Source organism: Hydractinia symbiolongicarpus, chromosome 12 (assembly GCF_029227915.1).
Source record: "Hydractinia symbiolongicarpus strain clone_291-10 chromosome 12, HSymV2.1, whole genome shotgun sequence".
Lineage (NCBI taxonomy): Eukaryota > Metazoa > Cnidaria > Hydrozoa > Anthoathecata > Hydractiniidae > Hydractinia > Hydractinia symbiolongicarpus.
This window is the reverse complement of record NC_079886.1, coordinates 24836703-24850434: the sequence shown is the minus strand read 5'-3', so window position 1 is coordinate 24850434 and position 13732 is coordinate 24836703. Positions and strand designations below refer to the sequence as shown.

The 13732-nt window shown below is 34.8% G+C and overlaps 1 protein-coding gene across 2 annotated transcripts; it reads left to right on the top strand.

Annotated features, from left to right (window-relative positions):
- The first annotated feature begins 3635 nt into the window (after positions 1-3635).
- Positions 3636-11744, top strand: LOC130621696 (DDRGK domain-containing protein 1-like). Of its 2 annotated transcripts, none has more exons than XM_057437028.1 (8): positions 3636-3813; positions 5478-5597; positions 7482-7597; positions 8026-8127; positions 8255-8377; positions 9350-9388; positions 9934-10039; positions 11537-11744. In XM_057437028.1, exons 1-8 carry the CDS (start codon positions 3678-3680, stop codon positions 11716-11718), a joined length of 924 nt encoding a protein of 307 aa, XP_057293011.1. In that variant the 5' UTR covers positions 3636-3677; the 3' UTR covers positions 11719-11744. The 2 variants fall into 2 exon arrangements, with proteins under 2 accessions (XP_057293011.1, XP_057293012.1); XM_057437029.1 differs by having other exon boundaries at positions 3637-3813; positions 7491-7597.
- Positions 11745-13732: the final 1988 nt, after the last annotated feature.

The window sequence follows — 13732 nt, the reverse complement described above, 5'->3', positions numbered from 1 at the left end:
TAAAAATATTGCATCTGTAGTGCCACGCCCTGGAACAAAACCAAATTGCATCTTATCTATATCAATTCTTTCTCTAAGTAACTTATCAATCACTCTTTCAATAACTTTCATTACTTGATCAACCAACTTCAAACCTCTATAGTTACCCCTTTCTAAAGCATCACCCTTGCCCTTGAAACAATTCACTATTACACTCGACTGCCACTCACTCGGAATAGCACCATCCTTTATAATCTGGTTAGCAAGACTTGTAATAAGCTCAACTCCAATATATCCAGATGCTTTTACCATCTCTGCAACAATACCTGATACTCCTGCAGCCTTGCCAATCTTCATTTTCCTAATAGCCTCCACTACCCATTCTGTCTTGATCTGCATGGCTGGCCCTTCTACGACATCATCATCAGACAAATTATCCTCGTCCCAATCAAACTCAGTGTTAAGCAACCTCTGATAATGATTCTTCCAAGCTACCCTTTTCTCCTCCTCTGTGCTAGCCAAAACACCTTCATCATTACGTATACACTTCTCACCTACAATATCTTGATTAGTCTTCTTCATTTGCTTTGCTATCTTGAATACCTCATTGCGCTGGTCTTCCCTTCTTAACACATCTGCAAATCTGTTTCTCTCTGCTTCTGATTTTGCCTTATACACTGCTGTACGAGCCTGACGCTTAGCTTCTAAGTAAATATTTTTACTACCACCTGACTTCCACTCTTTCCAAAGTTTCCTCTTTTCCTTTATACACTGGTCAACCTCATTATTCCACCACCAGGTCTGTCTATGTCTAGCTGGTCCTTTCGTCCACCCACAGGTATCATCAGAAGCTTCTAGAAGACAATTCTTCAAAGTAGTCCAAGTACTTTCAACATTGTCACTATCACATTGACTATTGTAGGCTAACTGCTGAACTTTTGCACTAAATTGTCTTGCTACAATCTCTTCCTTCAGCTTCCAGACTTTTCGACGGGGCCTGTACTTTCCCTTGGCTTCTCTGACACTCTTCAAGATAATATCACAAACCAGCAACCTATGCTGGGAAACACACTCTTCCCCCGATATAACTTTCACGTCCTTTACCACTTTCTTGTCTGACTTTCTAACCAAAAAGTAATCTATCTGTGTCTTACAACCACCTGACTCATATGTTATCAGCCTACTCTGTCTCTTACTGAATGATGTATTGCAAACTACCATGTCCGTTGCCATTCCAAACTCAAGCAATCTCTGCCCTTCCTTATTTCTGCTCCCAAATCCATAGCCTCCATGCACACCTCTATAACCTTCAGATTACTTCCCAACATGACCATTAAAGTCGCCGCCCACCATGACAAGTTCAGTGTCTCCAAACTTTGATGTGACTGCTATTAACTCATCATAAAACTTATCTTTATCTTCCTCACTGAGTCTACACTGTGGAGCATAAACTGACAGAAAAGTGACAATCCTATTACCTATCAAAAACTTTATCACTATAATACGACTATTAACACGCATAACATCTATTACTTTTTCTACCCACTTCTCTGCAACGAATATGCCAACTCCTCCATATCCATCACTATTACCAATCCAAAAAAGCTTATACCTTGCCCTCCTACCTTCCACAAATCTCACTGAAGCTCCTCTCCACCTAACTTCCTGAACACAACACATATCAACAGATCTACGTTCTAACATTTCAACTACTTCACCTGCTCTACCTCTCAGAGTACCAACATTTACACTAGCCATCCTCAACCTAGTGTTATCTACCTTGTGATGTGATAGCTGGGTAACGGTCTGACGATGCTCACATCTGACATCTGTCCTACCGTGCGCGACACCTTCACTCCTTAGAGTTCCAGCCCCGTTTACGCAGTTTGTCTGATTAACTATTCTTACGGCCATTAATAAAGAGTTTTGGCATTGTTTTACAGCTGGATGCCCTTCCTAGCGCCAACCGTTCACAGACCGGACTGGGTGTTTTTTAAAGTGACACCATCACTATGTGGCATTTCATGGGACTTCCACAATCGCCCCTTTAAACTAAGGTATGGTGGATCTATCTTTTGAGTGACACGCACAGAAAGATCACAGAAAATAGCACATAGCTACATGCACTGCTGGGACTGGGGGGGGGGGCTAGCTCTGGCGATGTGTAGATTTTTATATAAATGAATGGATGTGCATATTTTACATGGCTGGCCTCACAAATATTGAGGGATATACCCTGTCTATTTTTTCAAGAAGATGCCACGGCAATTTTCCTTACATGGCTAAGTTAACCTGGGGCTAACATTCACTCTCCCATACAGACATGTCAACTCACATGCATTAAGCGTGTGACACCCACATTTTCCTTACCTCACACGCTGAAAGAATATTGTTAAAGTCACGCATCTCTTTTGAAAGAACGAGAACCTCTATTTCCGCAAATTTTTTCTTTATCTTGAGTCTCTTTATATGATAAAGAAAATCGGTTTCGTCTCTTCCATCTCAATTTCACCCGTTCTCTCACTCATCAAATCGATTTCACCCTCTGTCTCAGATCTTTTTTCTATGTACACCAGTTACAAGCATACTAAGACTCTGTTCACATATTGCGGATAGGTTTCATTTAGGAATAGTTTTGTTCTGGGATGATGTGTGAACAGGATTTTCGAAAAACAGAGCAGTGGAATCATTTCACTATTTACAGAGGAACGGAATCATCCCGTTTCGCATATCAGATAGCTTCAAAACCATGTGAACGCGAGGCCTACCTGCAACAAAAATCATTTCGGAACAACATCAATGTGTGAACACAGTCTAAATTTGTCCCATATTTTTCTAGTTCTGCCGTATTTAAAACTGGCGAGTTAAATAATCGTTCAAAAGTAACACCAATTCGTAATATTTCTTAAATATTAAAATGGTGGTATAGGTGTTTGGAAGTGCATTTCCAACGATCTAGAGTGTCCTTATAAATTTTTCCTACAGTGCCAACCTAGGGGGCTCCTCCGAGAGATAGTAACAATAAACATTGTCACGCATTAAGATTTACAAAGTTGGTGTCTCTGCACATATTAAATCACTGTCAAGGAAAATTAAACACTGGTGTGGTCTTCCGCATGCTGACATTACTGGGTTTGATAGTGAGTGGATAACCATGTCTTCGCAAATTCTCCTGGATTTTAAAGTCTCCTTAAAAATCTGCTCTAGAAGTAGATTTTTTAAAAATGTTTTTACTCTAATATATATATCCTCAATTTTAGTTTACAACCTGTAAAAGATAAAAAAAGCTACATGGGTACAAGGATAAATTGTTATCCACTCATTGCATCCTTTAAAATCTCCTCAAATATCAACTACTTTATTAAAAAAAAATGCCCTAAAAACCCTAATTTTTTAATGAAAATACTTTCATGTTCTCCAAAAAGGTTGGAAGTTCTCATTAAAAGTCCTTAAATCTCTTTAAATTTGACTTAATGTAAATAGTGGCAGCCGTGAAGCGTCCTCAGCACTGTAACCAACCAATAAATTTACTTATTTTTATTTTGTTACGAGTGTTTGAAATAATGAACTTAAATACTTAAATAAAGTTATTTCATTACGCATTTGTATAAAACTATACATCTGGGTTATACATCTGGGTGTAATGTGCTTAATGTGTTTATGCTTTAATTTAGGTTTACATAAACATAAAAATTAATATGTCACATGAAGAAGGGGGTAAATTCATTAAAAATTCACAATATGCAGCTGTAATTTGGTTGATATTAGCTGCAGTTATCGCACTGGTGTTGTATGTGTCATATTACTTTTCACAAAGTAAGAAGAAGAAAGAAAGTAAGTGATTATACTATATGTGTCATGAAAACACTAACTTCCAAATTGATGCTCCCAGAGGATTAAAGTGTTAAGATTTGGAATTGATATTTTTATTTGGAAAAATTAATTTTATTAAAAGCAAACCTTCGCCAAATCGGCATTGCTGATTGAAACAAGAAAGATTTTAAAGTGTTTTTCTGTTTTCAGCAGCATATTTTAGCACAAAGTCTTAGTATATATGTTATCACTTCTCATCAACGTATCCGGAGAGGTTTTGCTACCGGTTTACCGGTATGGGATCCCAAATTCTTGTCCCAAAAAGATATAAAATGCAAAGAAAAAAAGACTAGTAAATTAAGTAAATATAAGCTCTAAGTAGTATGTTTTTCTTCACAAATTTGAGATCCTTCAAAACGATTAAACTGCTTGGGTTTGACGTACATGCGATTACATTCATAACATTTGAATGTTTTGGATTTACAAGCCTACCACCATCTTTACCCACTCGGCCATTTCAAAATAAATCGAGTGAACGATAGCTTCAGCCTATGGACCCAACTCTACGTCTGTGAATCAATCATTGCAGCGCTGGGGAGTAGGTTGATAATCACAATTTTATTGGTTGGTAATTTGTATCAAAACTTTGTATCAATGCAGCCCTTGAAATTAGCGTCGGCATTCTGCACTGCTGACGTAAAATACAAAGATACCGTAGTTTCGTCGGCAAAAAAATTGCTGTGAAATTTAAATGAATGGTGTTATTATGAAGAACGTAAGGCAAAGAGAACGTTAAAGTCTGCCCCTTTCCTTCATGCTGACACTCTTATGCTCGGCTGGTGCATTACACCGAGACTCAAACGAAAGACGCAAGACTATTTGGAACCATGCCACAAGTCAGTCCGACCTTCATTGTCACAGAGAATACTGTGAGAAGAGTACGCACCCATGCAAGTTAAATATAACCAGAACATGGGAGGGGTTAGGTGTCCTTTACCTTAATACAGCTTTCAGACAAATGTTCTTGTAATGTAATACCAAAGAAAATGTTCAATAAAGTTTAAAAAATCTTTTTAAAAGGGGAAAGAGAAATCAAATATGTTTAGTAATAATAATCGAAAAAATTGTATATCGTATTAAAAAGAAGTCCAGAAGTTATGTCTCCCACATGACACAGCAGGCAATAAGTCAGTCCTGCCCTCGGTTTTGTAAAAGAGATATTCTGCGAAAACTCTACAAATTGAGTCTCCTGTACGGTTTTGCTTTGCATTGAACTGTGCCTGTGACAAGCATTTTCGAAGCATGTCACCAGCGACTTCTGCAATATTCAATAACGATGCCCTGACCTTCAGTTTGTAAATAGCACATTCACAACTTACTTCCTAATCAGTTTAGAGTGAATATAATAATAGTAGTATAGCTATCAAACCTTGTTACTTAACATGTAAAACATGTAAAAAAATCTTATTTTAGATAATTTGAACTTTCAAGATAATTTTAGCCAAAGTTTAACTGTTTTAAGACTGTTTCTTGCTTCCTCACTGACCACATTTAAATTATTTTATGCATATTATATGAAAAATAAATTAATTTGGTGTTAATTTAGATCCTGTCTGGTTCTGTAGTATTTGGTATGCATAGATAAACTAATATATGTAGACTTCAATCTAATCGATTGTTTCTAGAGAAACCTCTCAACCAAGAAGTGAAAAAACCTGTTGTTGTAGCCGGTGGAAGAAGACCTCGTCGAATGAGAGTGAGACGAGATGTGGAAGATGATAATAATGATAATGGTGGATTTGATGGTGAGCAAAACATTTTTTTGATAAATTTGCACACATTCTCTTTTTTAAACTAAAGGTCTCTTTTTTAAACTGAACGCCAGATTTTACACATACCCTATTACCTTACGTCATATTGACGTTCAGCATCCACTTTTTGAATTGCGATTCAATGCTTGTAATTTCTGAAAAAGAACGATTTCACTGACACATCAAACAACCATAATACATTTTAAGGAACATAAAATTAAACAAATAATGTCTTCAATCTTTATCTAAATTAAGAGCATTGGTACTAGGTATTTACCTGGGAACTACAATAACAACTTAATTTCATATATTTATATATGTAAACAAAGATAAAAATACTGTGACATTTCAAAAAAGCAATTGTTTGGATTTTTTACAAAAAGTGGTAATGGTTTACTTTATGCAAAACAGATGTCAGGTTATAACAGAAGGTGCACTGACCTTAGGACAACACCTGCAAAAATCTTTTAAGTGAAATTGGTGGTTGATCCTTAAATTTTACTGTCCCAAGCTTATCAATAAGAAAATAACACCCAAGCAATAAATTGCTTGCCCAAGGTTACAATAATTTGGACTGGATGAGCAACCTGAATAATCAGAATAAATTTATAAACGCATATTTTATTACAAAAGCTTTTTTATCTTGTCTTTTTTATATGTTTTGGTTATTTTTTTCTTACTGCAAATAATAAGAAAGATAACATTGATTTCCATGTGAAATGAATTGATATCTCTCAGCCAGACAAACTTTTTTGTTAAATTGTGGGGCAATCCAATGGCTCAGCTAGTTTTTTATTTCTCAGAATTGGGAGAGTCTTGTGTGAGCAAGAGCGATCACTCTTCCTTTATTGATAGGTCTGTGGTCCTATTAACTCTGTCAACTATTAAATACCACTTAAAAATTTGATAATTTTGTCAACGAATAAGCAGACATGGAAAGCCAGTTTTCAAATATGTACCAGGCGATCATTTTTTTAACAGTTTTGGTGACTTAAAGTGGTTTACTTCCAGTCTTCAGACAAGTTATTGGTTTGATTATGGGAAGCTTAAAATCATGATGATATTTTATACATGAAATTAGTAATGGTGTGGTTTTAATGGGTGCTTTGGGATTAATAAGCCTGAGTTGCATTTGTAATGTTGACAAAATTTTCTGAACATAGTTAGGGCAATTTGTAAACATTTCAAAATAAGTTGAGGGCTTAATAACCCACAATAGCCAAAGAAAGCATGTTATTCTATTTTTTGTATGGACTTTTTATGTGCTCCTTTTTAGCAAAAATTACCAATGTATGAAATTTCTTATCATAAAATAAAATGTTTCAAACAGTGGGGAAAAAAAGAAATTACTCATAATGAAATGCTTTATTATTAAAGAACTCAATTTTGGATTAAACAAAAACACAGTATATCATTAAAAGGTTGAAATCTCCCTTTAGGTCAAAAGTAGAAACAATGCAAGATATTTTTTTCTGATGTTAAAAATCTAAGCCAATCAAAATACAACATAAGGTTCTAAATAATAAAATGAAATTAGCAATTAGTTTATGTTGTAAGAAACAGCCAATCATATAACATTTGGAAATCGCGGGCTTTTTCTTGTGATAAAAAAAATTATGAAGTAAAATAAAACCGGTGAATTACAACCCAGTCTATTTCAAATTTGTAATAGACCCGTTTGAGATTTGACATTGACCAGTTACGAATAAATAAATTTTAGTCGTATAATTAATTCTTGGAATTAACCTGATTCAAGGAAGAGAAGATGAAATCCTCTTTTCTTTATAACCGCACTACAAAAACTTCCCTTAGAGGATGGTGATGAATGTTCCACAGATTGAATAGCCACCAAGATTCTTAAAGTTACCCTAATATAAGATATTTTAGATGTTGATGGGCAAGAAGACTGGGATGGCGATAAAGCTCCAGGAAAAGTCGGAGCAAAAAAGTTAAAAAAATTGGAAATGAAAGCAGAAAAACGTGCAGAAAGACAGGTAAAATTTTTTGCAGCATCTTTTCAACCTACAAACTTCACGTTATCTTGTGAATTTTCGTCTAATTCACAAAAGCACACATAAAAATATTGAATTTGTTATTACATGGAAGTATTTGATGTTTTTTGTTTATTTATTATTTATTCTAAATCAGAAAATTGAAAACCAACTGGGATGTATTTCTTTAATTTACAGAGAATTACAGACTAACAATCTTAATTTTCTCCTTGCTTTCTCTTATAAAAACTTATCTAACTTATTTTTTGAATGTTCTTGTTCAAGCTCCCAAGCCTTGCAATAGTCCTTTCATGCTGCTTGCAGAAATTAACACTATTTTACAGTCAGCATGAAATGGATCTGCCTGCCTTCCTCTGTGGGTAATCTGTTTATTTGTTTGCTGGTTTTTTGACGATTGTCTAATAATTCAGGCCGAACTAGAAGAACGGGAAGAAAGAAAGAAAAGAGAACTCGCTCTTGCGGCAGAAAGAAAGAAAGATGAAGAGAGATCCAAAATTGAAGAAGCGGAAAGGGTGAGAGTATTATCTTGGAAAAATGTGTATAAATAGACATGTTTTGCCTAGTGTAGATTCTGCTTTAGCGAAATTTCTCAGGTACCATTGAAGAAATTTGTTTTGTTAAGAAATGTTGTTTTTTTAGGCAGAAGAAGCTCGTCTCAGAAAAGAAGAACAGGAGCGCAAAGAACACGAAGAATATTTAAAGATGATCGAATCGTTTACTGTTGAAGAATCTGGGGAAGTCGGTGTACTTACAGAAGAAGAGGTAAAAGTTATCATTATATGGTGATCTCTCTTTAAAAAAACCTTCAGGATGTTAAAATGGGTAGGGGAGGGATACAAAGCGCTTGCCTGTTTAACATTGCATGTCTTGTGTTGTGCACGTTTATTTCATTCTAACTTTTGTGGAGCTTCTGATGGAAAATACGTTTTTTTTAAAAAAAAATACTTTGCATAGGAGGAGTAATGTGCTTTTTTCATGAAGTATTTTCATGAGGAGGGTTTGAACATTGTGTTGTCATTTTGAACAGGGCTTACTCTGTTGTTTTGGTTGTTGAAATCATACCTGCATGTGCAAAAAGCTTTTGTTTTTTTCGCATGCAGTCTTTTTATTTTGATGAACATACCACGTAAAGTCACCTCACAACTCGAGATGGGTATCTATTTTGCCAGTCAATGGAAATTAACGCTACAGGTTTTTATATAAACATTTTTTCAAAAAAAAAAACCTTAACTTCGACTTGAATTTTTAGCTGGTTAAAAACAAAGTAAAACTGTGCTTCCAATTTATTTTCTTTTTCTATGAAAAAATAGGTATGCTCTCTCTTAGAAAAACAGTACCGTCACCAACAAAATAATATAAAATTGAAATGTAATAGAAGTTATGGTTGTATTGAAGTCAGCTGCAGAGCATTTGCTTATATCATTAATAAAGTTCTTGTTGTCATTTAGTCATTTGAGTTTTTTTACTTCGTGTTAAATAGTCCTACAGGTACTTAGTATTGAAATCACCCTCCACCCCTGATCCCCTTAATTAAGATTTCCCTGAAATACATTTATTATATATATTTTAATTCAGCAATAAAGACACCCTTATTAGGTTTAAAGTTTGACGAAGGGAATGTTAATATCAATGCAAATACTAAACTTTGGATGTGCCAAACCATAAACGAATTATTCTTGGGACATGCATTAAAAAGCTGAAAATTTAATCTTTTTGTAATTATTTTTTTTTTAGTCTCAGTCGCTACTGCAAGAATTTATTGATTACGTCATGGTATGCTAATTTTAGATCTTCTTACATTCTAAAGTATGTGTCGTAATTATTCAGTTAAGTGTCATAGTTTACTAGTACTGTACTTATTCTGGGGTAGGGATGTTTTGGCTGCATTCAAAGTGAAACCTAAACGTTGTCTTTACATAGGACCCCGAGAGATTAATCCCATATGATTGACATTCGAATTCTTGTATTTCTTCAAAAAAAATAATTTGTCGTATTAAGGACTAAAGAGTCTTTGACTGGGCCATTTTTTATTTTATATTTCACTGATTCTTGAAAAATGTGTGTAGCTTATAGATTATTATAAGAATACCAAAATTTCTAACTTGGTTGGTAATTATTTTTATCCTTCTATTGTTCAATAGACCTTGTTTTAAACCTGTGTTTGCGTGCTTAGAAGATCATAAGCTTTGCGAGAGTGTTGTAGCAGACACCTTGCTATAAATTCGCCGCTTATTCAATGGCGGTGTCTGATGGAGTAGTAAGGGTACATGTATGTTTTCTTAAGGCTAGGTTGCTAACTTCATATTTTCTGTTTTTAGCAAACAAAAGTAATTTTATTAGAAGATCTGGCGGCACACTTTAATTTGAAAACACAAGAAGCTATTGAAAGATTAGAAAACCTCCAAGAAATGGGAAGACTAACAGGTAAAAATAAATTACTGTTATAAACAAAAGATAATTTCATGTTATTTTCAAAATTGATATGCGTGAGAAAAGTTAAAGCAACGTTGAATTTGCTTCAGACTTTTTAATTTACATCATTACGTGTAATGATGTAAATTAAAAAGTCTAAAGCAAAAGCCAAGGTGAATTTTTTTCTTCGTAAGTTATAAAATCCTTTAACCCTATTATACCTGAGCTTTTTTGGCCCTTGTAACCCTGTGGGGGGGCACAAAGTGCCCGTGGGCCATAAATCCTGAACCACTTGTGCTTAAGTGATAAAACTTGGCTCAGTTGGAGAATGGCTTAGTAAAAACTCAATCCAGGTAAAAAAAAATAATTTGATGACGTCATAGGGATTAGAAATGACGTCACGCATGTGAAAAATGGTCATTTTCCCAATTTTTCAGTACGTTTTAATTTCTTGTGTGTTACTAATGATACGGCCTTGATTCTTGGTAGATGTGTGGAATGAATACCAAAATATGTGTTTCACATGCAAAAAGTAATTTTAATGACGTCATTGGGATAAAAAATGACGTCATATCGGCAAAAAATTTCTTATTTTAACGGTAAAGATCAAAAGACCCGTTCTACCAGTAATATATATGCTCATGTCACTAAACTTGGCATATATGTAGAACAGGGCATTTAAAGATAATCCAGGTAAATAAAACAATATAATGACGTCATTGGGATCCGAAATGACGTCAATTTGCTGGATCGATATTTCCTTCAAATCTGGTCTGCGTTTTGTCCCTAGTAACCATATATCTCCTTAGCAACACCTTGGTCACCACTTAGTAACCAACATACATGTAATAAATAATTATATACCCGATACAACATCTTATAACATTCCTACATGAATGTCAACGGTTTTCAAAATTTAAAAAGTTTACCCCCGTCCAAAAAATGCAATACCCCCAGCAAAGTACAACGTTTTTCCAAAACTTTTTTTTTCATCAGAAGCTAGGAATAGTAACAAAATTTTAGCACTTAATCACGTGTGTATCCAAAGTTATGCCTAGTCAAAAAGGCTTCGGGCACTTTATGCCCCACCCCCCACCCCCCTCCAGGTAAAATAGGGTTAAATGCCTTGAATCTGTCGTGAATATATAAAAAAGTTTAGATAGACAAGCGATAAGAAGTATTTCTTATACAAGAATTATTAAAGATCACAAAAGTGGCTGCTGAGCATTTTGCTTTTGTACCATAATGACGTTAGTTTCTAGAAAAAAAGGTTACCAAATTTATACTTAGCCTCAACCCGACGTTAAACTTGAAACTCAAAAACGTCAAAAAATTTTTATAACCGCTAAATTTTCCTAAATTTTTTCAAAAAGTATTTCAAATAAATTTAGTAACCTTGGCTGTTCGAATTTCATTAAAAATTCTTACTTTGTCGTTCTTTATTAATCTTTTTTATACTCTTCACTTTATATCTTCTTGTCTCATTACTTTATCACAATTCCTGTTTAGGTGTCATGGATGATCGAGGCAAATTTATATACATATCCGAAGAAGAACTAAATAACATTGCAAAATTTATCAAACAACGAGGACGTGTCTCAATAGCTGACCTTGCCGAGTCAAGCAATTCCTTAATAAAATTACAAGAGGCGAAAACTAAAGAACCTAAATCTGTAGATGTTTCAGCTTAGAATATAATTTGCTAAATTACATAGAATGTCTACTTATGTTCTCAATGATGATAAATTTTGTTAGTAATCAATTTTTTAAAAATGCACATGGGCAGAGCTCTTGTTACAAACACTTTAAAATGTATAAAAACAGGGTTCAGGCTCTATAAATTTTTTTGATAGTTAAGAAATTCTCAGGCGAAATTCCAAATTTTTGTTTCTCATAAAACCAGGCATGTATTGTTCCATTATTATTACGCACCACAAAACGCATCGACGTCCGTTTTGCAGACCATGCGGTTTTTTCTCGCTGAAAGAAATCTCGTTGTGGTGTTGTTCTGTCGCAAGTGTGAAAAGCCCTAGGCATGAGATTTTTTTTGTTTCATATGACAAGTATGAAATTCTTTTGAGTGTAGAAAATATCACAGAGTTTCTTTTTGGACTCAGCCTTACAATCCGATTTTGGATTTCCAGGTTTTTGCGCATTTGCAATAACAAGGTAAAGGCAAATAATAAAAAATTTCTTTTTCGATCATAAACTTTGCCCTTATTTATGTGACATTGGCCATAATAAGTAAACGGCAGAGACCTCACGGAAGATACGTGCAAAATGTTCAGACTAAGAGGAAAAGTTGTCATCTTGGACTGGAATAGTTTTTCAATCTAGTTTCTGATCACATGCGTTCATTATATGCAAAAGGTTATTATAATATAGATAATAATTGTATTTCCAAGTCAACCAAGCAAGAGCATTATATAGTTGTTGTTCCAAGCCAACCAGACGCTGTTTTGAAAAGTTGCATTTCCAAGCTAACCAGGCGATGTTTTGAAAAGTTGTATTTCCAAGCTAACCAGGCGATACCAAAATCTCCAATTCTGTGTAATCATTCTCCCGAATTTCCAATATTACTTAATTGATGCAAAAAGAAAGATAGAATCTTGTCTTGTTTTAACAAGGGTGGTCCCGTTTAGAATAGTCAACAAAATCCTTCAAAAGTAAAATCGTCCTCCAGACCAATTTAGAGTACTCCCCTATATCAAAAATGGGACTTTACTTGTGAGCGAATCCTGGCCGCAAAAAAGCCCGTGGAACGAAGTTCTGGGCACGCCTCTTTTGGGAAAACTAACTTTAGATCAACATTCAATTTTCAATTTTTTTCCTCTTTTGGAATAATAAGGAGTGCAGGCATTAACAGTAAAACCATTAAATTCTAAGCACTACTGATTCTGAATTGAACAAATGCTACTTACAAAAAATATCTTCCTCTCCTCGAATCCATGGCCTGCAGCACATTTAATATGAGGATATATATAAGAAACGTTAAAAGCCCTGGAATCGAGGTTGTTTTACGTCAAATAGATACTTGAAGCCGGGAAAACCTATCACTAATAAAAACAAGATAAAGTTTTCCTTCTAAGATTAACGTAAACGCCAAAAATGCGACAAAAAAAGGGAAAATCAAGTTCTAGCCCAGAAAACAAAGAAAGTACGGATGCGGAAGATATTGCGAAATACGCCTTCTGTGCTTGGCGCAACCTCATCCTGTCTCCGACTTTCACAGGCTTTTTTGACTTTTGCATATTGGAATGGCGATATTGAAAAATGAAAAAAGACGAGGTTTTCGGGACGAGGTTGCGGTCCTTGGTTGGCGGATCTTTCGACATTAAAAAACGCGCACCATTAAATTGACCTGTGGGCATAATTATTATTCCTGTGTGGCATTTAATTGATTGATCTGTCTTCAGCAAATCGATGGTGAATTGGTGAAACCATAAGATAAGACTATGATGAAACACGCACGTTAATCATTGTTTGTTTTTAAAATAGAAGAAGCCCTTGCGCTTGTAGAAGTTTATCAAAAATAGATGTCGATGAGTTTGTTGTTTTTTTGTGCCAGACAGTGTCACCTCAATAAAAGGTTTTGTCTGTAAATTTTATCAATTTAATACACCCACTCTGTGTTATGTACAATTTTTGTAGTGTGGACGAAGCCTTTTTCTAGTAATCTTATTGGTTAAAATAATTCGAAGCGCG

What these genes read in the sequence shown, in the direction of transcription:
- LOC130621696 (XM_057437028.1), top strand. Translation starts at nt 3,678, where the DNA reads ATGTCACATGAAGAAGGGGGTAAATTCATTAAAAATTCACAATATGCA. An exon ending in TGATAATGGTGGATTTGATG is followed by an intron (nt 5,598 to 7,481) that starts GTGAGCAAAACA and finishes CCCTAATATAAG; the next exon opens with ATATTTTAGATGTTGATGGG. An exon ending in AAAAACGTGCAGAAAGACAG is followed by an intron (nt 7,598 to 8,025) that starts GTAAAATTTTTT and finishes CTAATAATTCAG; the next exon opens with GCCGAACTAGAAGAACGGGA.